We start from the raw sequence: 23,714 nt of genomic DNA on the forward strand, positions 1-23,714 counted from the left end.
AATTGCATTGAATCTATTGACGGCTTTGGGAAGTATGGACATTTTTACAATATCAGTTTTTCTAATACATGAATATGGAATATCTTTCCATTTATTAGTGTCTTCTTCAATTTCTTTCATCAAAGTTTTATAGTTTTCAGTGTACAGATCTTTCACCTCCTTGGTTAAATTCATTTTTAGGTATTTTATTGTTTTTGATGCTACTGTGAATGGGGTTTTTTCTTTATTTCTTTTTCAGATATTTCATAGTTAGTATATATAAATGCAACTGATTTCTGTATGTTGATTTTGTAACCTGCAACTTTACTGAATTTGTTAATAGTTCTAACAGTTTTTTTGGGGAGTCTTTAGGATTTCCTCTATATAAGATCATATCATCTGCAAACAAAGGCAATTTACCTTCTTTTCTGATTTGAATGACTTTGCTTTCTTTTTCTTTCTGTTTTTTTTGTGAGGAAGATTGGCTCTGAGCTAACATCTGTTGCCAATCCTCCTCTTTTTGCTGAGGAAGATTAGCTCTGAGCTAACATCTGTGTTTATTTTCCTCTGTTTTGCATATGGGATGCCACCACACATGGCTTGATGAGTGGTACGTAGGTCTGCGCCCAAGATTCGAACCTGCGGACCCTGGGCTGGTGAAGTGGAGTGCGTGAACTTAACCACCATGCCACTGGGCTGGCCCCTTTTATTTCTTTTTCTTGACTGATTGCTCTGGTTAGGACTTCTAGTACTATGTTGAATAGAACTGGTGAGCGTGGACACTCTTGTCTTGTTTCTGATCTTAGAGGAAAGGCTTTCAACTTTCCCCATTGAGTATGACATTAGACATAGGCTTGTCATATATGGCTTTTATCGTGTTGATGTATGTTTCTTCTATACTCAACTTGTTAAGAGGTTTTTTTTTTCTTGAAAGGATGTTGTATTTTGTCAAATGCTTTGTCTGCATCTGTTTAGGTAACCATATGATTTTTATCCTTCATTTTGTTTATGTGGTGTATCACATTTATTGATTTGCTTATACTGAACCATCCTTATATCTGAGGGATAAATCACACTTGGTCCTGGTGTATGATCCTTTTAATGTGTTGTCGAATTTGGTTTGCTAATATTTTGTTGAGAATTTTTGCATGTTCATCAGGAATATTGGCAGTAGTTTTCTTTTCTTGTAGTGCCCTTATCTGGCTTTGGTGTCTGGGTAATGCTGGCTTTGTATCTCCCCTCAGCAATAATCATTTGACAGCCACTCATGGACAAAAGTGCCTTTGTGGGAGCTTTGGGATCCAGATAAGAGATTGTGAAACTCCAGTTGAGCCCACGACCAAAGAGGGCCATTTTGAGAAGGCATACCCCTGCCCAAGTGGCAGATTCACTGACTAAGGTCCTGCATGCAGATTCAGAAACAGCCCCATCTCCCTGTGGACTTGGCTAAGCCAGGTTTGGCCTTGGTCCCACCACCAGCACATCCACCAGGGGACCCAGCAAGAGTCAGGCCCGCCTGTGCCCCAGGTAACAGTCCCGCCAACCTCAGTCCAGCTCTGGACTGTGACCCGGCTCTAGTTCCTTTTAGGCATCAGTTGTGCCTGCCCAGGGACCGAGCAGTGGACAAACCTGAGGCAGGCCCTCTGACCTGGGCCCAACTGCAGATCGTGAAATGGTCCTTTAACTCAGCTCAAGCCCCTCTCGGCCATAGGCCAGGAACACTTCTGCTGCTAAGCATCAAAAGGTAAAAGGTAAAAATACTTAACAATAAATTTAACAAAGGAGGTTAATGATCTGTACAATGAAAACTAGACATTGATGAAAGAAATTGAAGAAGACACCAATAAATGGAAAGATATCCTGTGTTTGTGAATTGGAAGAATTAATATTGTTAAAATGTCCATACCGCTCAAAGCCATCTATAGATTCAATACAATCCCTATCAAAATCCAATGGCATTTTTCACAGAAATTGAAAAAATAATCCTAAACTTTGTATAAGACCACAAAAGACCCAAATAGCCAAAGTTATGGAATACTGTTTAGTCATAAAAAAGGAGGAAATCTGCCATTTGCAACAACGTGGATGAGCCTGGAGGACATTATGCTAAGTGAAATAAGTCAAACATGGAAAGACAAATACTGTATGATATCACTTGTATATGGAATCTAAAAAAGTTGAACTCATCAAACAAGAGAGTAGAATGGTGGCTGGAAGGTGGGGGAAATGTGGGAGATGTTGGTCAAAGGGTACAAACTTTCACTTATAAGATGAATAAGTTCTGGGAATCTAATATACACCATGGTGACTATAATTAATAATACTGTATTGTATACTTGAAATTTGCTAAGAGAGTAGATCTTAAGTGTTCTCACCACACTAAAAAAGTAGCTATGTAAGGTGACAGATGTGTTAATTAACTTGAAGTGGCAATCATTTCACAATGTAAATATATATTAAATCATCATGTTGTATATCTTAAAAAAACTCATTGTACAACTTGAATATATACAATTTTTATTTGTCAATAACACCTCAATAAAGCTGGAAAAAAATGAAGGAGAAATATATGCTTTCTTATACAAACAAAACTGAGAGAAGTCACTGCCAGTAGACCTGCACTATGAATAATGTTTAATTTTTTCAAGCAGAAGGAATGTGATACCAGAAAGACACATGGATCCACCAAAGAAGTGAAAAGCATCGGAAATGGAATAAAAGAAATATATATGGTGGCAATATTTGGTGTTTTTATAGCATATGTAAAAGTAAAATCTATGGCAAAAAATAGCTCAAAGGATGAGAGGGAGGGATTGGGAATATACTGGTGTAAATCCCTTACACAACACATAAAGTAATATATTATTATTTTGTTAGATTCTGATTAAATAAAGATGTATCTTGTAAAACCCTAGGACAACCATTTAAAATTTTTAAAAAAGAAATACAAATAATAAGGCAATAATGGAGTTAAAATGAATTCATAAAAGATAACTCAAAAGAAGGCAGAAAAAGAGGGAAAAAAGAACTAAATACATGGAATAAATAGAATGCAGATTTTAGAATGCAGATTTTAGAATGTAGATTTAGAATGTAGATTTTAATCCAACCATATCAGAAACTAGATTAAATATAAATGGTCTGAAGAAACCAATTAAAAGACTGAGACTGTAAATTGGGGAAAAAAAGAAAGACTCAATAATATGCTGTCTACTAGAAATCTATTTTAATTAAAAATAATAGAAAGATTAAAAATAAAATACTAGGGGCCGGCCCCGTGGCTTAGTGGTTAAGTGCGTGCGCTCCGCTGCTGGCGGCCCGGGGTTCAGATCCCAGGCACACACCGACGTGCCGCTTCTCCGGCCATGCTCAGGCTGCGTCCCACATACAGCAACTAGAAGGATGTGCAGCTATGACAGACAACTGTCTACTGGGGCTTTGGGGGAAAAATAAATAAATAAAATATTTTAAAAAAAAAGAGCTTGAGAAACACTGATCCAGAATAAAATTAAAAAAAAATAATAAAATACTAGAAAAAATATGCCATGCAAACATTAATCAAAAGAAAGTTGGAGTAGCTATATTAATATCAGACAAAGTAGACTTCAGAACGAGGAACTTTGCCAGGAACAAAGAAGGACATTATATAATTCAAAAGGAGTCATTTCTCCAGGAAGATATAACAATTCCATATGTACGATGTACCTAACAACAGAGCTTCAAAATACATAAGCAAAAACTGATCAAAGTGAAGTTAATTCAATGAGTAAATTTTACTGTATATAAGAAATAAGCAAATAAATAAATTAATTAAAATAAATTAATAAATAAAAATAAATTCCACTTGTAAAGTTTTAAAACAGATAAATCTAAACTAGTTTTTAGTAGATGAACAAAAATTATAAAGCAAAGAAGTTTACAGTAGAATTTAGAGGGAGAAATAGGTATGATCAAAACCAAAATGGACTTCCAGAGTTCTCTCAATGCCCAGTCTCTTGTCTTTGGTAGTGGCTATGGGATGTTTGCTTTATAATTATTCATTATACTTCACATATATGTTTATGTAGTTTCTGCCATGTATTATATTTTACAAGAAAGCTGTAAAAAATAAATTTTTAAATAAATCATGGGAAATCTAGTCAAAGAAATTCTTTTTAAAGTATCAAGCTATGTAAAATTTTGCTTCTCTGATTGATATTGTCTCATTATATATAATTAGAACAATATAATTTATTTTGCTTTCTTTTTTGCTTTAGATTCTAGGATGCTCAAAAATGTTTTATTCTGAAATTGAAGGTTTTATTTATTGATCTGATCTGTTTGTTGTTTATGTTGTCTCTCACTCACAGTATCTTGTTTCTTCTATGTTGTGAGTGTGTTGGTGTATTATATATTTTACTAAGCTTTTTAGTTCTTTATTGGGGAGTTCATTTATAGCTACTATATTTTCTGACAGAAGTTTGATAGTTTTCTTTTTTAAGACAATTTTGTTAGAGCAGTTTCAGGTTTACAACAAAATTGAGAGGAAGACAGAGATTTCTCATATACCCCCTGCCCACACACATACATAGCCTCCCCCATTATCAACATCACTCACCAGAGTGGTAACATTTTTTACCAACGATGAACCTACACTGACACATCATAATCACCCAAAGTCCACAGTTCACTTCATGGGTCACACTTGATGTTGTACATTCTAAGGTTTCGGACAAATGTATAAAGACATATATCCATTATTATAATAGCATACAGAGTATTCTCACTGCCCTAAAAAATCCTCTCTTCCCCAAGCCCTGGCAAACATTAATGTTTTTCCTCCCTGGGTGTCCAAATCGGATTTATTATTGCAGGGGAAAAAAATGAGGGGAAAAAAGCAGACTCTTCAGGCTTTAAGTCGCGGTGCCGAGCAGCAAACACGGAAGCAGCGGAGCCACCTGGCAGCCTCCTCAGACCCCACAGCAGTGGCGCTGAAACGAGAGCCAACCGGCAGGATGAGGTCCAGCGCTCCCAAAGCCCCCCGCCCCCGCAGAGCGCACGCCCACCAAGGTGACGTCAGCGTGCCCGGCTGGGCACCCGCGTCACCGCCTCGCAAGGGCTCCCGGAGTCTGCGGTAGGAAAGCGGGATGGAGCGCCGCCTCTGAGAGGTGCCAGTTAGCCTGTGGTATGAGGGGCGAGCATCCACGTCAACTGGGTGTTTAGACTTGTAATCTTGTCGTGTGAGCACTCTTAATGTTTCCTTCTCTCTCAGTTCCTAACATTCTCCTGAGGGGGAGGTGGCAAACGGAGCCTTGAAGTTCCAATCTTGGGAGACTGCAGACACGTCCCTGATGGGGTGGTTTTGCCCCTCTTCCCCCCATTCATCCTTTTATCTTTATGTCTTCGGGACATTTTGCCCTGTCCCGAATGTCATAGTTGGGTTCATACAGTCTGCAGCCTTTTCAGATTGCCTTATTTCACTTAGTAATATGCATTTAAGGTTCCTCTATGTCTTATCATGGTTTGATCATTTATTTTTAGCACTGAACAATATTCCATTGTCTGGATGTACCACAGTTTATTTATCTATTCACCTGCTGAAGGGCATCTTGGTTGCTTCCAAGTTTGGCAATTATAAATAAAACGACTATAAACATCCGTGTGCAGGTTTTTGTGTGGACATAAGTTTTCAATTCCTTTGAGTAGATACCAAGGAGTGCCATTGCTGGGTGGTATGGTAAGAGTGTGCTTAGTTTTGTAAGAAACCACCACACTGTCCTCTGAAGTGGCTGTACCATTTTGCATTCACACCAGAAATGTATGCGAGTTCCTATTGCTCCACATCCTCATCAGCATTTGGTCTTGGTGGTGTTCTGGATTTTGACCATTTTAATAGGTGTGTAGTGGTATCTAATTATTGTTAATTTGTATTTCCGTGATTACATGTGATATGGAAAATCCTTTCATATGCTTATTTGCCATCTGTATGTCTTCTTTGGTGAGGTGTCTGTTAAGGTCTTTGGCCCATTTTTTGTTGAGATTGTTTGCTTATTTTTGCATTTTTAAGAGTTCTTCGCATATTTTAGATAACAGTTGTTTATCAGATACGTCTTTTACAAATATTTTCTCCTAGTCTGTGGCTTGTCTTCTCTTTTTCTTAACATTGTCTTTCACAGAGCAGAAGCATTTAATTTTAATGAAGTCCAGCTTATCAATTATTTCTTTCATAGATTGTGTCTTTGGTCTTGTATCTAAAAAGGCATCACCATACCCAAGGTCATTTAGGTTTTCTCCTGTGTTATCTTCTAAGAGTTTTATAGTTTTTCCTTTTACACTTAGGTCTATGATCCATTTTGAGTTCATTTTTGTGAAGGGTGAAAGGTTTGAATCTATTTTCATGTTTTTGCGTGTGGATGGAGGTTCAGTTGTTTCAGCATCATTTGTTGAAGAGACTATCTTTGCTCCATTATATTGCCTTTGCTGATTTGTGAAAGATCAGTTCACTATATTTCTGGGCTCTCTGTTCTGTTCCATTGATCTAGTTGTCTATTCTTTTGCCAGTACCACAATGTCTTAATTACTACAGCTTTATAGTAAGTATTGAAGTCAGATAGCGTCAGTTGTCCAACTTTGTTCTTCTCCTTCAATATTGTATTGACTATTCTGGGTCTTTTTCCTTATAAACTTTATAATCAATTTGTTAATGTCCATAAAATAATTTCTGGTATTTTATTTATGATTGCATTGCTTCTGTAAATCAAGTTGGGAAAAACTGACATCCTGATAATATTGAATCTTCCTATCCATGAACATGGAATATCTCTCCATTCATATGGTTCTTCTTTGATGTTGTTCATCAACTTTTCCTCATATAGATCTTGAACATATTTTGTTAGATTTATACCTAAATATTTCATTTTTTGAGGTGCTAATGTAAATAATATTGTGTTTTTAATTTCAAATTCCACTTGTTCATTACTGGTATATAGGTAAGCAGTTGACTTTTGTTTATTAAACTTGTATCCTGCAACCTTGTTAAAACCACTTATTAGTTCCAGGAGTTTTTTTTATTGATTCTTTCAGATTTTCTATGTAGATGATCATGTCATCTGCAAAAAACAACAGTCTTATATCTTCCTTCCCAATATGTATACCTTTTCTTGTCTTAGTGCATTAGCAAGTCCTTCCAGTTTGATGTTGAAAAGGAGTGGTGGGAGGGAACATCCTTGCCTTGTACCTGATCTTAGTGGGAAAGCTTTAAGTTTCTCACCATTAAGTGAGATGTTAGCTGTGATAGCTTTCTTTAATTTAGGTTTTCTGATACAATTCTATCTCCTTCTCTTCCTATGGTTACTCCTAGCTTTGTTCATTTAGATTTACATTGTGTGTGTGTGTGTGTGTGTGTGATGAAGATTAGCCCTGAGCTAACATTCGTTGCCAACCCTCCTCTTTTTGCTGAGGAAGATTGGCCCTGGGCTAACATCCATGCCCATCTTCCCCTACTTTATATGGGATGCCGCCACAGCATGGCTTTACAAGCGGTGTGTGGGTCAGCACCTGGGATCTGAACCTGTGAACCCCGGGCTGCCGAAGCGGAGCTTGCAAACTTAACTGCTATGCCACCAGGCCAGCCCATAGATGTAAATTTTTTGTTTCCATAATTTGTATTGTTTTGCAGAAAGGGTAGAGTATAAATACATATGTATATGCATGAATTGTTTTATTCATATATGTAAGAAATTACAAAACAGAATAACAGAAATATTCCTTCCAGAGGAAATTTTGCATGAGGTTTAACACAAAAGAAGGGAAAAAGGGAAGACTCAGATTATTGAGTACTCACCACATTCTAGGTATTTTACATACATTATTATTTAGTTTTTACAACTGTATCTGTTAGGATAGAACTAGGATTATACTTGCTATTTATCTTCCTTATCACTCCTTTATCACTTTTTATTAAAATGAGGGAGTATTTCACAAGTCTCTTTCTTCATGAGGGAGGGAAAAGCAAATCAAAACCAATGAAATATCACCTCACAGCTGTTAGTATGGCTATCATCAAAAAGACAAGGAATAACATGTGCTGATGAGAGTATGGAGAAAAGGGAACCTTTGTACACTGTTAGTGGGAATGTAAATTGGTACATTCACTATGGAAAACAGTATGGAGATTCCTCAAAAAATTAAAAATAGGACTACCATATGATTCAATAGTTCCCTTCTGGGCATATATATATGAAGGAAACAAAATCACTATCTTGAAGAGATATCTGCACCACCATGTTCATTGCAACATTATTTACAATAGCTAAGACTTGGAAACAATCTCAGTGGCCACTGATTAATGAATGGATAAAGAAAATGTGATATATATATATATGTATAACAAAATATTATTCAGCCATAAAAAAAGAAGAAAATCCTGCCACTTATGATGACATGGTTGCATGTTGAGGACATTATGCTAAGCGAAATAAGTCAGAGAAAGACAAATACTATATGATCTCACTTGTATGTGGAATCAAAAAAGAATGAGCTCGTAGAAATAGAGAAAAGATTGATGGCTACCAGAGGTGGGGGGGGGCAGTGGGGGAACTGGGAGAAAGTAGTCAAAATGTGTAAACTTCTGGTTATAAGATAATTAAGTTCGGGAGCTATAATATATGGCATGGTGGCTATAGTTAATAGTACTGTATTGCATATTTGAAAGTTGCATATTTTAAAAGAGTATATCTTAAAAGTTTTCATCACAATAAAAAAATTTGTACTATGTGTGGTGACAGATGTTAAGTAGACTTATTGTGGTGATCATTTTATAGTATATACAACTATCAAATCATGATATTGTACACCTGAAACTAACATAATTTTATATGTCAATTATACTTCAGTCAAAAAAAAGAAAACACAGGGGTCCAAAAGTTTGAGTCATCTGTCTCAGCAATGCCTTGTTTAAAAGAAGCAAGAAAATTTCAACAATCATGCCAACTTTTAGGGATATGTGCTAAAAACAGTTTGAAGTAACCTAAAGGGCTAGATGGGGAGGTATCTTCTAGAATTTTGACATTTCACAACATGCACCATGGTTTCCACTCCTGAGACCTGTTCACCATGAAATGGTATTTACTTGTCACTATCACGCTAGAAGCACAGACCTGGCCTGAGAGACAAAGCATTTAACCAAAAAAGGGAGTAACCCCTTTCAAGCCATTGAGTGAGTCAATAGGAAAAAGAATGAGAAATCTGAAGAGATAACTCTGACATTGACAAATAAGAGAGTCCAAAACTTGTAGACAGACTCAAAAAATGAATGAAATTGAATGTAAAGGAATAAGAAGAAAAACAAAAATCTTGTGTTCCAGCTAAGGTGGTGTTGCTTATAGGGCTTGCTATATTTGCTTATAGTGATTACACTATACCAGAAACCTGTTTAGAGAACAAAATAAACATCTGCTCTAAGAGTAGCATGAGATGATCATTCAGCATTGGAGAAATTGGGTCCCAAAGGGTGGTTAGTGGGCTCCTGAGGGAAGGGAACATTTGGGATATGATTGACAATCTTCCCTCATAAGTTCTCACTCTCAGAATTCACAAGAGACTATATCCCTTAGGAGGAATAAGACGTAGGTTTCAGAGCAACGTAGATAAGTCTCTATTGTGTGCCAATATGCCAATTTCTCTCCAAACCAATATCGAGTTCCAAATGTAACCCTCTCTGGGCTGCTGGCTGCCAAGGATGCCATGCCCTTCATCTTGCTTGCCTTTTGCTGCAGTGAAATTAGAGATTACAAGTCAGATCTGCCAGTTCTATGAGGAGATGGGTTCAGAAGAGATACAAGTACAGGACAGTTCTTAGGTGTGCTTTTTAGCTCTTCCTTCTTTTGTATGACCGTAGAGAAAATAACACCTCAAGTTACATGAATTAATGTAAGCAGATTCATCTTTAAAACCAAGAGGGCTGGGAATCAGGGAAGTGAGAGAGATGAAGATGAGGAAGGAGGCTCAATAGTATGTAAATTCTGTCCTTATTAACCAGGAGGGGCACCCAGTCAGAACTAGGTCTTTGGGGGAACAGTATGTTAGCGAAGTGACATCTGGAAATGACTGACAAAGTGGCTCTGAGGAGCAAGACAGAAAAAAACTTAAGCTGTCCCTGTTTTTAGCCATGTTTGGCTCTGCCACAGAGCAGATGATCAGCCATTGCGAGGAGGGACAACAAGATGATTGAGCACTCCAGATTGGTGAGTTCACTCCCACATGGTTTACAAGCCATTGAAATCCTCTTACACATTAGTCACCAAATATTTCTTGCTGTTTTCACTCTTTCCTCATGGTTTCTTTGGCTTCTGAGTTACTCTCAATTCCTGCTACAGAGGAATTATTGAAGGCTTTACTGTGCCAAATATGATCTATTCACAGACCGAACAGGAGCCTTACAGTGAAGTGAGATGTGGAAAATTCTTAATTTCTCCCATCTCTTGTGTCACTAATTGCAATCATCAAGATCATCCTTAAAGCTATGACATTACATGATCTGGAAAGTAACACGTTTTGTAACTAATAAATTAATAAATCTTCTTAGCTAGAATCCTTTTAGGAAAAGTGTCTGGGTCTGCATTCTACACTTATATTTTCCTGAATAAATATTGTTGCTCAATCATGTCACTTTGGGTCATTTAGATCCAAATGATGACTGTCCCCCACTAATGGAGGGGATCCTAAAATAAATTAACAAATTAAGACCAAATGACTGACAACAGAGTCTTAGGCTATTTCAATGGTTTTATTTTGCTTTTCTCTCCATGGAAGTCACATAATATCAAAGACTAACTCAGAGAAGGAAGTTTTCACAAAGATTCTCTGTCCACTTCCCAAAACAACTCCAACTTTCCGCGTCTATAATATGATGAGGGCGACAGAAGGGGTGGAGAAATGGAAGAGGAATCCTTGTCCAGAGAGAGATAGTTTATGGCTCTCACCATTGTCCTTGTTTCCCAGAGGTCTCTGCTTGGGAGTATCTGACATTTGTAATCCTCTACATCTATCCATAAACCAGAAGAAAAGAAGCCTTTTTAGGAATCCTGAGACCTCAGGTAAAACCCTCCAAATCCTTACATAATATACCAGATACATTGCTCACTTTTTCTACCTATAAGCAGAGTTTTAACCTAGACCAAGGTTTTAAAGAAGTATTTTAATTCAACATGTGAAAGATGGGGCCAAATTGAAAGCCATTATGCAGGTGTCTGGATGTTCAAACTTTTCTTGAGTTAGACTTTGATGAATACTGAAGAAAGGATGGCACATTTGACATTTTTTGTCTTGGCTATCAGACCACCTTAAGATGCCAACACTTATAATTTCAACACTGATCCAGAATAAAAGTGAAATGCATAAAGATTTCAGTGTGTTATTTGTTAACTTTCTGCCTCTTCTCTTATGATGCCTAATATTTATGTCTCTGATTCCAAAGATCCAAGTATTTGAAATTCTGTGTTCAATAGTAAGAGTCATTTATATCTTATCCTATAGATATAAGTACTTGGTTTTCATACCTACTTACATTTGTAAGTACTGTCATTAACCTTCTCTAAGCTGCTTATTGCATAAGATCCTGTCTTTTGCTGTGAGAACATTCTGGAAGAGGAATGAGAGTCCAAAATTCAAAGTCTGATCATATCAAGCACTTTCAAAGTTTGATGGTCTTTGACAATATAGTTATATTATTTATTTAATAGAACAATAGAATCTGAGGGACTTAGAGATCTCTAAAGAAAAGTATTCCTGAGCATTAGGGAATAAGGTCATTTTTGTCTTTGTCATTTTTTCCTCTCCACCCCTTAGGAAGCCATGAATATGTCAGGAGTCAACACAGTGACTGAATTCATACTCCTGAGTTTTCCCTGCTCCAGAGAGCTTCAGGTCCTCCTCTTCATGCTGTTCTCTGTGTCCTACATCCTGACACTGGTGGGGAATGGGGCCATTGTCTGTGCAGTGAAGCTGGATCGCAGGCTCCATACCCCTATGTACATTCTGCTGGCCAACTTCTCCTTCCTGGAGATCTGTTACATCAACACCACTGTTCCCAATATGTTAAAGAACTTCCTATCTGAGACCAAAACCATCTCTTTCCCTGCCTGCTTCCTCCAGTTCTACTTCTTCTTCTCCATGGGCACCACTGAGACCTTCTTACTGCCCCTCATGGCTTTTGATCGGTACTTGGCCATCTGTCGGCCTCTCCACTATCCTACCATCATGAGCAGTCATCTTTGCGTGAACTTGGTGGTCCTCTGCTGGGTAACGGCCTTCCTCTGCTATCCAGTCCCTATCTCTTTTATCACACAACTCCCCTTTTGTGGCCCCAATACCATTGACCACTTTGTCTGTGACCCTGGTCCTCTTCTGGCCCTGTCCTGCATCCCTGCTCCTGGAATTGAGCTTTCCTGTTCTATATTGAGCTCTCTTATTATCTTCCTCACCTTCTTCTTTATCCTTGGGTCTTATACCCTGGTTCTCAGAGCAGTGTTGCATGTCCCTTCAGCAGCTGGCAGACGTAAGGCCTTCTCCACCTGTGGTTCCCACTTGGTTGTAGTGTCACTGTTCTATGGAACCCTCATGGTCATGTACATTAGCCCAACCTCTGGAAATCCATCTGGGATACAGAAGATTGTAACCTTGTTCTACTCATCAGTGACCCCACTTGTAAACCCACTGATCTACACTCTCCGGAACAAGGACATGAAGGCTGCCTTAAGAAAAATGCAGATATGGACAAAAATTAGTCAAAGCGAATGAGAGCTCATGAGTGGATCAAGATCAGAATGATTATTTTATCCCATTTCTATTGCCAAAAGTTGGTCTTTATTCTTTTGCACATAGAGATGCAGATGTGAATTCATCTATTTCTGCCTAATAAAGTAATGGATAAGAGTTCACCCAATTAAACCAGACTTTGCCTGCAAATCAGGATTTGGTAGATGTTAACTTGAGTTAAATGACCTGGATGTCTGAACTTTAGCTTCTTCTACCCTGACCTCCAATAACTGTTTACTCTTTTATCTGTGATCACATACCTAGTCCTTGACCTCATACTTTTTTGACCTCTATTAAGTGCATCCATTCTTGTACTTGTTTTTTTTTGGCCTAAAGATCTCTGCTCTACTCCTGCAGAAGAGTGGAGCTTTCACACTTGTTAAATTCAGAAAAAAGGAAATTAGTGCCAATCAAATCATAGTGGAACCCCCAATTTTTATTTAACTGGCATCCAAAAGGCTAATAATGCTCTACAACACTGTCTCTCAAACCTGTCTGTTTCATAATTATTTGGGGAGCTCTTCAAAAGAGCAGATTCCCAGACCTTTCTCCAAATCTCCTAAATCACAATCTTTGAAGAGGGCCCTGGAAATTCCTATTTTAATGTTACTCAGGTGATTCTGGTGCACCTTGAACTTATAGAGCCATTATTTTAAATAAATATATAACATGGACAGACAAATAAAAATCTGATATTAGTTGGGAAAAGTGAAAGAAGTTACAATGAGCACTATAGGTTTCTGAAAAGCGCATGACAGTAGCAGTAAAAGTTTCATTTCCTGCCTTGATCTTCAAGTCCTCCCTTTATAAAATAAGAAATAGAGTACATTCTTCTTACCTTTTACTACCTGTGAAACATAATTAAGATATCTGGAAATAGGTTTACATTTTAAAAGAAGATTGGCATGTAGTGGCATTAGAATTTGGGTTAGTTTTACATGAGGGAAGGTTGAGTTGAGCCAAAGCCCCAAAGAGATAAAAACAGAGAGAGAGCAAAAGTCAGTGATTCTAAGATACTGAGATGAAGATGGATGCAGAGGAATGTGATGACAGCTCTAGGTGATTGGGCCCAACAATTTGGTCAAAACTAAGTTGGTCATTTGGTGTCTGCGGTTGATGCATTTCATTCCTTCATTCAATAAACATTTATTTACCTCTTTGATGTGCACTGGAATTACATCAATGTATAAAGTCCCTGCCTCTGTAAAACTTACATTCTAGTGAGGGAGACACATAATAAGCAGATAAATGCATAAATCTGTAATTCCAGAAGTCATAAGAAATACAAAAAGAATAAAAGAGAGTGTAAATGTAAAAGTTGTTGGGGTAGGATAGGGCATAATTTAGATCAGATGGTCAGAGAATGTTTTTGTGAGGAGGTGATATTTCAAAATAAGGAGAAAAGCCATGCAAAGATCTAGGAGAATTAAGTTCCACTTAAGTGCAGGTATAATTATGGAGTTTTCAAAGATAATAAAAGTTAATTTTGGCTATCCAGAGGAAAATGGTATATAAGGCTGGAGAGGTAGGTGTTATCAGATCATCTAGAACTTACTAGGAAACAATAAAAAGTGTTTTATCTGAACTTTGGGGAAGCCTGTTCAATACCATATACGAAGGGGAAGGCTTAATAAAAATTCCACATTAATACATCCCCTCTTAATAAAAATCTCTACCTTCTAAGAAATTCTTAACTTGCAATTACTTATTTACTAACATGTTTAATTAAAAATGCCTTTAGTTTACTATATTCTTCCTTGTTCCATCAAGGATTTGAAGTATCCAACAAAAAATGTACAAAGAAAGAAGAGACATATGAATTTAAAAAGAAAAAAATAGAATGAAGGTTTGTGATCATAAGATCTTATGCTGGTAAAAAGTCAAGTCTCTGAATGTGTTATGAACTCCCTGTAAAGCAAAGTGAGGAATGGGAAAACATTACCTCTTATATGATTTTCATTATCTCTAAAAAAACTCCCCCAAAACAAACAGGTGTTAATTCTTCTTAAGTGTTTGGTAGAGTACATCACTGAAGTGATATGGCCCTGGGTTTTCCTTTTTGGGCAGATTTGATTACTAATTTGTTCTCTCTACTTATTATAGGTGTATTCAGATTTTCTATTTCTTTTTTGAGTGAGTTTTGGTAGTTTGTGTCTTCCTAGGTTATGTAATTTGTTCATAGTATTATAGGTATATAATTGTTCATATATTTTCTTATAAACCTTTTTATTTCGATAAGGTCAACAGTAATGTCCCCATGGTCATTTCTTTCTTTTTTTTTAAAGTAATGATATTCTCTCTTTTTTTCTTAGTCCTGCTAAAGGCTTGTCAATTTTTTTGATCCTTTCAAAGAACCAACTTTTGATTTCATTGATTTTTCTCTATTGTTTTTCTCCTATTTTGTTTATCTTTGTTCTAATCTTTATTACGTCTTCCTTATGTGGATTTCAGTTTACTTTGTTTTTCCTTTTCCTCTTATTTGAAGTGTAACATTAGGTTATTGATTTCAGATCTTTCTTTTTTTATTATTTATTTATTTATTTTATTGTGGTAACATTGGTTTATAACATTGTATTAATTTCAGGTGTACATCATTATACTTCTATTTCTGCATAGATTACATCATGTTCACCACCCAAAGACTAATTACATTCCACCACGGCATACATGTGCCTAATCATCTCTTTTGCCCTTCTCCCTCCTCCCTTCCCTCCGGGTAACCGCCAATCCAATCTCTGTTTCTATGTGTTTGTTTGTTGTTGTTTTTGTCTTCTACTTATGAGTGAGATCATGTGGTATTTGACCTTCTCCCTCTGACTTATTTTGCTTAGAATAATACCCTCAGTGTCCATCCATGTTGTCACAAATGGCTGGATTTCATCATTTCTTATGGCTAAGTAGTATTCCATTGTGTATATATACCACATCTTCTTTATCCATTCCTCCCTTGTTGGGCGCTTAGGTTGCTTCCAAGTCTTGGCTATTGTGAATAATGCTGCAATGAACACAGAGATGCATGTATCTTTATGCATGGATGTTTTCATATTCTTTGGATAAGCACCAAGCAGTGGAATAGCCTGATCATATGGTAGTTATATTCTTAATTTTTTGAGGAATCTCCATACTGTTTTCCATAGTAGCTGCACCAGTTTGCACTCCCACCAGCAGTGTATGAGAGTTCCCTTCTCTCCACATCCTCTCCAACACTTGTTGTTTCCTGTGTTGTTAATTATAGCCATTCTGACGGGCGTGAGGTGATATCTCATTGTAGTTTGGTTTGCATTTCTCTGATTGTTAATGATGCAGAGCATCTTTTCATGTGCCTGTGGCCATCTGTATGTCTTCTTTGGAGAAATGTCTGTTCAGACCTTTTGCACATTTTTTAATTGGATTGTTGGGTTTTATTTTTGATGTTGAGATGAATGAGTTCTTTATATATTTTGGATATTAACCCCTTATCTGATATATGGTTTGCAAATGTCTTCTCCCAATTGTTAGTTTGTGTTTTTGTTTTTTACGGTTTCCTTTGCTGGGCAGAAGCTTTTTAGTTTGATGTAGTCCCATTTGTTTATTTTTTCTATTGCTTCTCTTGCCTAGTCCAACATAGTACTTGAAAATATGTTGCTAAGACCAATGTTGATGAGCGTACTGCCTCATCTTTCTTTCTAGAAGAAAACATTTCTTCTAGAAGTTTCATGTCTTACATTAAAGTCTTTAATCCATTTTGAGTTAATTTTTGTGTATGCTGTAAGATAATGGTCTACTTTCACTTTTTTGCATGTGGCTGTCCAGTTTTCCCCACTATTTATGGAAGAGACTTTCCTTTCTCCATTGTATGTTTTAGAAATAATAAACGAATATGGTAAAGTTGCAGGATACAAAATCAACATACAAAAATCAGTTGTGTTTACATACATTAACAACAAAGTAGCAGAAAGAGAAATTAAGAATACAATCCCATTTACAATTGCAAGAAAAAGATTAAAATACCTAGGAATAAACTTAACCAAAGAGGTGAAAGATCTGTACACTGAAAACTATAAAACATTGTTGAAAGAAATTGAAGAAGACACAAAGAAATGGAAAGATATTCCATGCTCTTGGATTGGAAGAATTAACATAGTGAAGATGTCCATACTTCCTAAAGCAATCTGTAGATCCAATGCAATCTCTGTCAAAGTTCCAACAACATTTTTCACAGAAATAGAGCAAAGAATACTAAAATCCATATGGAACAACAAAAGACCCCGAATAACTAAAGGAATCCTGAGAAAAAAGAACAAAGCTGGAGGTATCACACTCTCTGATTTCAAAATATACTACAAAGCTATAGTAACCAAAACAGCATGGTACTGGCACAAAAACAAACACACAGATCAATGGAACAGAATCGAGAGCCCAGAAATAAACCCACACATCTATGGACAGCTAATTTTTGACAGGTGAGATATATATATATTTTTTAATGTAGATAATTTACTGGTATTAATTTTCCTCTGAGAATTACTCTCACTGAATTATTTTCCCATTAATATAGATTTAAAATTATTGTTTTATATGTTTATGTTTTAAATCACATAGACAAAAAGAAGAGTTACAAACCAAAAATACAAGAATACTGGCTTTTATATTTATCTATGTAGTTACCTTTACCAGTGTTTTTTATATCTTCATATGGCTTTGAGTTACTCTCCACTGTCCTTCCATTTCAACCTTTAGGACTCCCTTTAGCATTTTTTTGTAGGGCAGGTTTGACAAAATTATTGGTTGAGTTTTTTTCTTTCTTTTTTTTTTTTTGTCCGGAAGATTAGCCCTGAGCTAACATATGTTACCAATCCTCCTCATTTTGCTGAGGAAGACTGGCTCTGGGCTAACATCCATGCCCATCTTTTTTTTTTTTTTTTTGTGAGGAAGATCAGCCCTGAGTTAACTTCCATGCCAATCCTCCTCTTTTTGCTGAGGAAGGCTGGCCCTGAGCTAAAATCTATTGCTAATCCTCCTCCTCTTTTTCCCCTTTTTCTCCCCAAAGCCCCAGTAGATAGTTGTACATCATAGTTGCACCTGTCTCTAGTTGCTGTATGTGGGACGCCGCCTCAGCATGGCCAGAGAAGAGGTGCGTCAGTGTGCGCCGCGATCCGAACCCAGGCTTCCAGTAGTGGAGCGAGTGCACTTAACCGCTAAGCCATAGGGCCGGCCCCTGTGCCCATCTTCCTCCACTTTATATGGGATGCCGCCACAGCATGGCTTGACAAGCAGTGCATCGGTGAGCAGCCGGGATCCAAACCTGCGAACCCCAGGATGCCAAAAGCAGAGTGTACATACTTACCACTATGCCACTGGGCCGGCCCTGAGTTTTTTTCTTTTAGCACTCATCCCAGTGCCTTCTGGCCTCTCTGGTTTCTGATGAGAAATTGGCTGTCAATCTTATTTAGTATCTGTTGTTTATAATGAATCATTTCTCTTTTGCTGCTTTCAAGATTCTTTTGCTGTCTTTGTATTTGACAGTTTGATTATAATGTGTCTCAGTGTGGATCTCTTTGGGTTTATTCTACTTGGAATACATTGAGCTTCTTGGATATGTAGATTCATGTCTCTCATCATTGGGCAGTTTTTGGCCATTATTTCTTCAAATATTCTTTCTGTCACTTTCTTCTCTCTCTTCTTCTGGACTCCCATTATGTGTATATTGATATATTTGATGGTGTCCCACAGGTCTCTTAGACTCTATTTGTTTTACTTAATTCTTTCTCTTTCTGTTTCTCAGACTGAGTAATGTCAGTTGACCTATCTTCAAGTTCAGTGATTCTTCTGCTTGCTCAAATCTATTGTTGAACCCCTCTAGTGAATTTTTCACTTTTGTTATTGTACTTTTTAGCTGTAGATTTTTTATTTAGTTCTCTTGTATAATATCTGTCTCTTTATTGATATTCTCTGTTTGGGGAGATTCCTAGGAATATGTAGAAGCTCTTCAGAGTTCTTATTCTCCAAAGTCACTCACTCTCCAGCTTTTCCTCCCAGGACTTTCAGTGTGTTTACTGATCATCTCAATTGATATCTTTTGCCCTAGGTGGCAGTGGCTGGTTTATTTGCCTTTTACTGTTTTTGAGGAATGCCCTCTGCCTAGCTGTTTCTATGCCCTGAGAGAGTTCCAAATTAGGTGAAATAAAGACAAACCCTCTGTGGTAGTCTTTCAGGGAGCCCCTAGACAGGTCAAAACTGATAAATACCTTTTGAGAACAAAGTGCGCTATGCTTTCTCTGGAACCAGGAACCCCTACTAGGAATATAGACTTCTATCTTTAAGACTGCTGCTGAGCTGAGAAGGGGATGGGGCAAGGGTAAGTTAAAATGCCACAAAACTCTCCTACAATGTTTTATTTGCCTTTTTCTTGATGAAGCATTCACTTGGTTGTTGTAAATCTTTGATTATTTTCCAGGGTTCTCTTAAAGATGTTTCTGACAATTTTGGCCATTTTTTTTCAGTGTTTCTGTAGAGGAAGTGGTCTTTGGAATTCCCTACTACATCATTTTTATTTAGAGATAAATAAATGATAAAGCTGAAAAAAGCAAGGCAATTGTTAACACAAAATTCCCCCTGCCCTATGCTGCATAAGGGGACTGACATAGTTGGGAATAGGCTCACAGCAGGCTTCTAAAGTGTTGGTAATATTATGTATTTTTTATTTGAGTAAAGTCAGTCACAGGCATTTCTAAACTTTATAATCTTTAAACTTGTGTATTCATTATATAGGCTTTTATGCATGTAAGGTATATTATATAATTTTAAAAAAAGAATTGTGATACATTTACTATTGTCTTTAACAAGACCTTTCCTAGAACTGTTTCTTTTTTTTTTTAATAGCTTGAACATATGTGAGAACAAAACACTTTAAAGTAATGTGTATGTAGCAATAGGGGAAAAATTAAATAAATTATGATTCATTTACACAAGAGGACAGTATTAAACTGAAAAAGAATGAAGCATATCTATTTGTATTGACCTGGATAGAAAGCTACAAAATTTTAAGAGAATATAAAACAACTATGAAATAGTCTGTATAATATAATCAGTTTAAAGCAATTAAAGCCATTATATATGCATGCATTTGCATGCTTGAATATGTACAGAAACTTTGACCAGTACTAGTCTTGTTATTTGTGGGAAGTGGGATTGTGAGGAGGGAGGATGGGAATCTTTACCCTTAACTTTACACTCTTATATGTTGTTTCAAAATTTTATGACAAGTGTATATTTTTTCCTAATAAAACCGCATATCAAAATGTAGCTTTAAAAAGAGATAAGTTCCTTAAAGATTAAAAAATGTAAACAGGCAGCTAGTGGTTTTGTAACTAAAATATATTTAATTCTAATGAGGGCTGATTCAAGAACTAGCTCATTCACCCAATTCTAAAAACTGTTCCTTTCCCCACATGCTTACTATGAGACAGTTATCATGCTAGATGCTGGGGATAAAAAGATGAGATACTGTCCTTGTCCTCCAAGGGCTTATAATCTAGGGGAAGAGACACAGACATATAATAGATTCACCTCAAAGAGTCTGTGAGTACAATGATGGACTATGACCTGGTGTATTCTAGATGCACTACTGAGGGACACGCAGTGCAGCCTGGGGATATTCTGAAGGCTCTCTGGTGGAAGTGATGTCTGAGTTGGATCTTAATGAAAAAATAGGTGTTTGACAGGTGTAGCTACATATTCAACATCTAGTAAGTTGCAGCAGTAGGATACTTGTGAGCTATGGCCTTTTATGAGAAATATTTTCTCTTCCTCTTTCAGGTGAATCACTAAAATATTAGTGCTGAATTAAGGCAAAACTGGGATCAATAGTTCAAGCATGTCTTTAGTAGCTTCCTAACTAGATTTTCTGATTCGTTTTCCCACCTTTTTTAGGTCCCTCTACCCACCCTGAAGCATTGTGCTCTCCAGTTGTCCAAGAGGACTTTCAAAGAGATACTTTTGGTCTTCAGGTGAGGGTTTTCATCTTTCTTAGGCTACAGCAATGTTTAAACATTTGTACTTGTAACTATCAACTGGATGATTTGGACTTGGTGGGGTGTAAACACAAAGGAACTTTATTTTTTCTCACCATGTCTACTTCAAACACTTCCTGGTGTTCTGTTTGTCTCCACCCGTGGGTAATATCTTGGGCCAATATGATAGCTTTTCTAATTAATTTTTGTATTCATACATGGTCTCCTTATCCTGATGTTGGAAATTCTAGTGCAGTCTAAAACCAAAATTTTAATTTTTTATCCAAATTAAAACTTATTTCTCAAGACTGGTTCTGACTCAGCCTTCATCTACTTCTTTCATCTGCCCTTTCACTCTTCCTCTCCCATATTACTGCACTGCCTCTGGCTACTCTCGGTTTGAGGTGGGAGAGAAGTAAAGGCAGAAAGGCTTTTCCTTGACTGGTATTGTTGCCTTACGGATTTGACAAAAGTTTGTATGCTGATTTTTCTCTCATGGAGTGTTTTCTTTTTCCAGGGAAGGGGAGCTCCCTAAACTTCAGTTCCCTGATGTGAGCAATGCTTCATTGGCTGGCTACTTATGACTGCATTCATCCTTGGATTCTCTTGACCCACTCCATATAGACTCACTTTTGAGGTTGCCTTACCTCTCCAAGTAGTACTTTTGGGTGGAATCTCTTTCAAGATGGTCCAAGTTGGTTATCTTCCGGGAGCTCTAACTAGGCCAAATGTGGATATTCTAAATTTGCTCTATTCTTGGTGGGAATTCAATATTCTCCTGTTATAGCCCATTTCTTTCTGCTCTGTTCTCAGAGCCAACTCTTCTACAGTATTTACATTTTATTCAAGGTATGAATCAAGAACAGTACAAATGTCCCTCAAACTGTAGGGAACAAGGTCAAGTTTTCTGAGTAGTTCTCTTGATGTGATCATTTTTCTTATGGGGACTCCATACTAACAACTCACCAAAGATATTCTTACTCATGGCTTCAATCAAACTTACAGCCTCCCCTTGTACGCTGTGCATGAGGATGATGAGCTAAGAATTGTCAAAGTGGCTTTATAATCTCTTAGTGTATCCAACGTTGATGTGTGGAGTTTCTGCCAAAAATTCAGGACAACAGGCATTTTCTGTGTTATATGTCTTTTTAACATAGTGTTAGACAGCCATGTAAGCAAATAACCATTGGATTCATATCTTTTAGAGCTGTGTGAACAGAGGTTGCACATTGAAAAAGTCGAAAGCTTCCTGGAAGTAAATATTAAGATTTTTAAGAGTTATTTTTACCATGTGTGCGTGACAGTCTCTTCCCATGGAAACACATTTATGAAACTAAAAGTACATCAAAATATAATAAAATTCCTGATGAATTTTGCTTTGCACAGAAGGTCCGTGATGGTTATGAATAAAGCCAAGTCAGTTTGGGTTGGAAGAAGATTATTCTTCCACTTCCAGAAAGAGAGTCATTGGGTTTCACAAAACCTGTTCATGAGATTTGGATAATTCTCACTCTACAAAAGACCTGATGGAGGGCACATTTCGTGTCCCTGTTGTGTAGGCTGTAGATGAGGGGGTTTAAGACTGATGTCCCTACTGACTATATAAGTGTGATGATCTTATGCATAGCAACTGAGTTGCCAGATGTGGGACTCACATACATCACTGTTATGGTTCCATAGAAGAGAGATATCACAACTAAGTGGGAGCCACAGGTAGAGAAGGTCTTTTGCCGCCCAGCTGAAGAAGGAACCTAAAGCACAGCTCTGAGTACCAGGGTATAGGATCCAAGGATGTATAAAATGGTGAGAATGATGATAAGAGAGCTCACAGAATGGAATACATGGCCTATGATGGGTGTAGGGGCACAGGACAATGCCATCAGTGGGTCCACATCACACAGAAAGTGGTCAATGACTTTGGGACGACAAAAGGGTAGTTGAGAAATGAAGAAAATAAGAATTGAATGTCCAAGGAATCCAGTGAGCCAGCAAAGAGACACAGAATGGCACAGAGCTGCCCAGTCATGATGGAGGGATAGTGCAGTGGATAGCAGATGGCCAGGTACTGATCATAAGCCATGACACAGAGGAAGAAGCAATCTGTCATGGCCATGGAAAAGAAGAAGTAGAATTGAGTGAAGCAACCAGAGAAGGATATGGTCTTGGTTTTGGAAAGAAAATTGACCAGTATGTTGGGGATTGTGCAGGTCACATACCAGATCTCTAGGAAGGAGAAGTTGGCCAGGAACATGTACATAGGGGTATGGAGTCGGTGGTTCCACCTCACTGCACAAATGATGGCTATATTCCCAGTCAGAGTCAAGACGTAGATGAACAAAATCACTGAGAAAAGAATGATATGCAATTTCCAGGGACCGGGAAAGCCCAACAAGACAAACTGTGTCACAGTAGAAATCCCTGACTTATTCATGGTCTCCAGACTGTGGAGAGAAGACAGATAGATAATGTCACTTTGCTCCTAAGGCTTTTGAACCTTTTCTTAGAACAGGGAGTTTGATTCATGCGGGCAAATGTATTGAATATTCTAAAATAAGACTTGAATAAATCCTATCCTATTCTGAATGAGCCCTTTGGCCCTGATTTTCTTTTTTTTGAGGAAGATTGGCCCTGAGCTAACATCAGTTGCTCGTCTTCCTCCTTTTTTCCTTCTTTCTCCCCAAAGGCCCCGTAGATAGTTATATGTCATAGTTGTGCATCCTTCTAGTTGTTCTATGTGGGATACCGCCTCAGCATGGCTTGATGAGTGGTGTATAGGTTCGCGCCCAGGATCCAAACTGGAGAACCCCGGGCCGCCGAAGCAGGGTGCGTGAACTTTACTGCTATGCCACTGGGCTGTCCCTGATCCTGATTTTTGTAAATGTACAGTTCCAGACTGCTTGAATTTTCTTTGTCAGTGGACAAAATCAGTTAAATTTAATTTTCTTTTGA

General features: G+C 37.4%; 1 protein-coding gene and 1 pseudogene across 1 annotated transcript; one reads left to right on the forward strand and one right to left on the reverse strand.

The window, feature by feature from the left end:
• The first annotated feature begins 10,181 nt into the window (after positions 1-10,181).
• Positions 10,182-12,756, forward strand: LOC101408785 (olfactory receptor 11H6-like). The gene is made up of 2 exons (XM_004421322.2): positions 10,182-10,202; positions 11,806-12,756. Exons 1-2 carry the CDS (start codon positions 10,182-10,184, stop codon positions 12,754-12,756), a joined length of 972 nt encoding a protein of 323 aa, XP_004421379.2.
• A 9,496-nt stretch (positions 12,757-22,252) lies between these two features.
• LOC106800168 (olfactory receptor 11H7-like) lies at positions 22,253-23,202 on the reverse strand (annotated as a pseudogene).
• Positions 23,203-23,714: the final 512 nt, after the last annotated feature.

This window comes from Ceratotherium simum, chromosome 3, assembly GCF_057802395.1.
Source record: "Ceratotherium simum simum isolate JZ-2026a chromosome 3, ASM5780239v1, whole genome shotgun sequence".
In the NCBI taxonomy this organism is placed as follows: domain Eukaryota; kingdom Metazoa; phylum Chordata; class Mammalia; order Perissodactyla; family Rhinocerotidae; genus Ceratotherium; species Ceratotherium simum.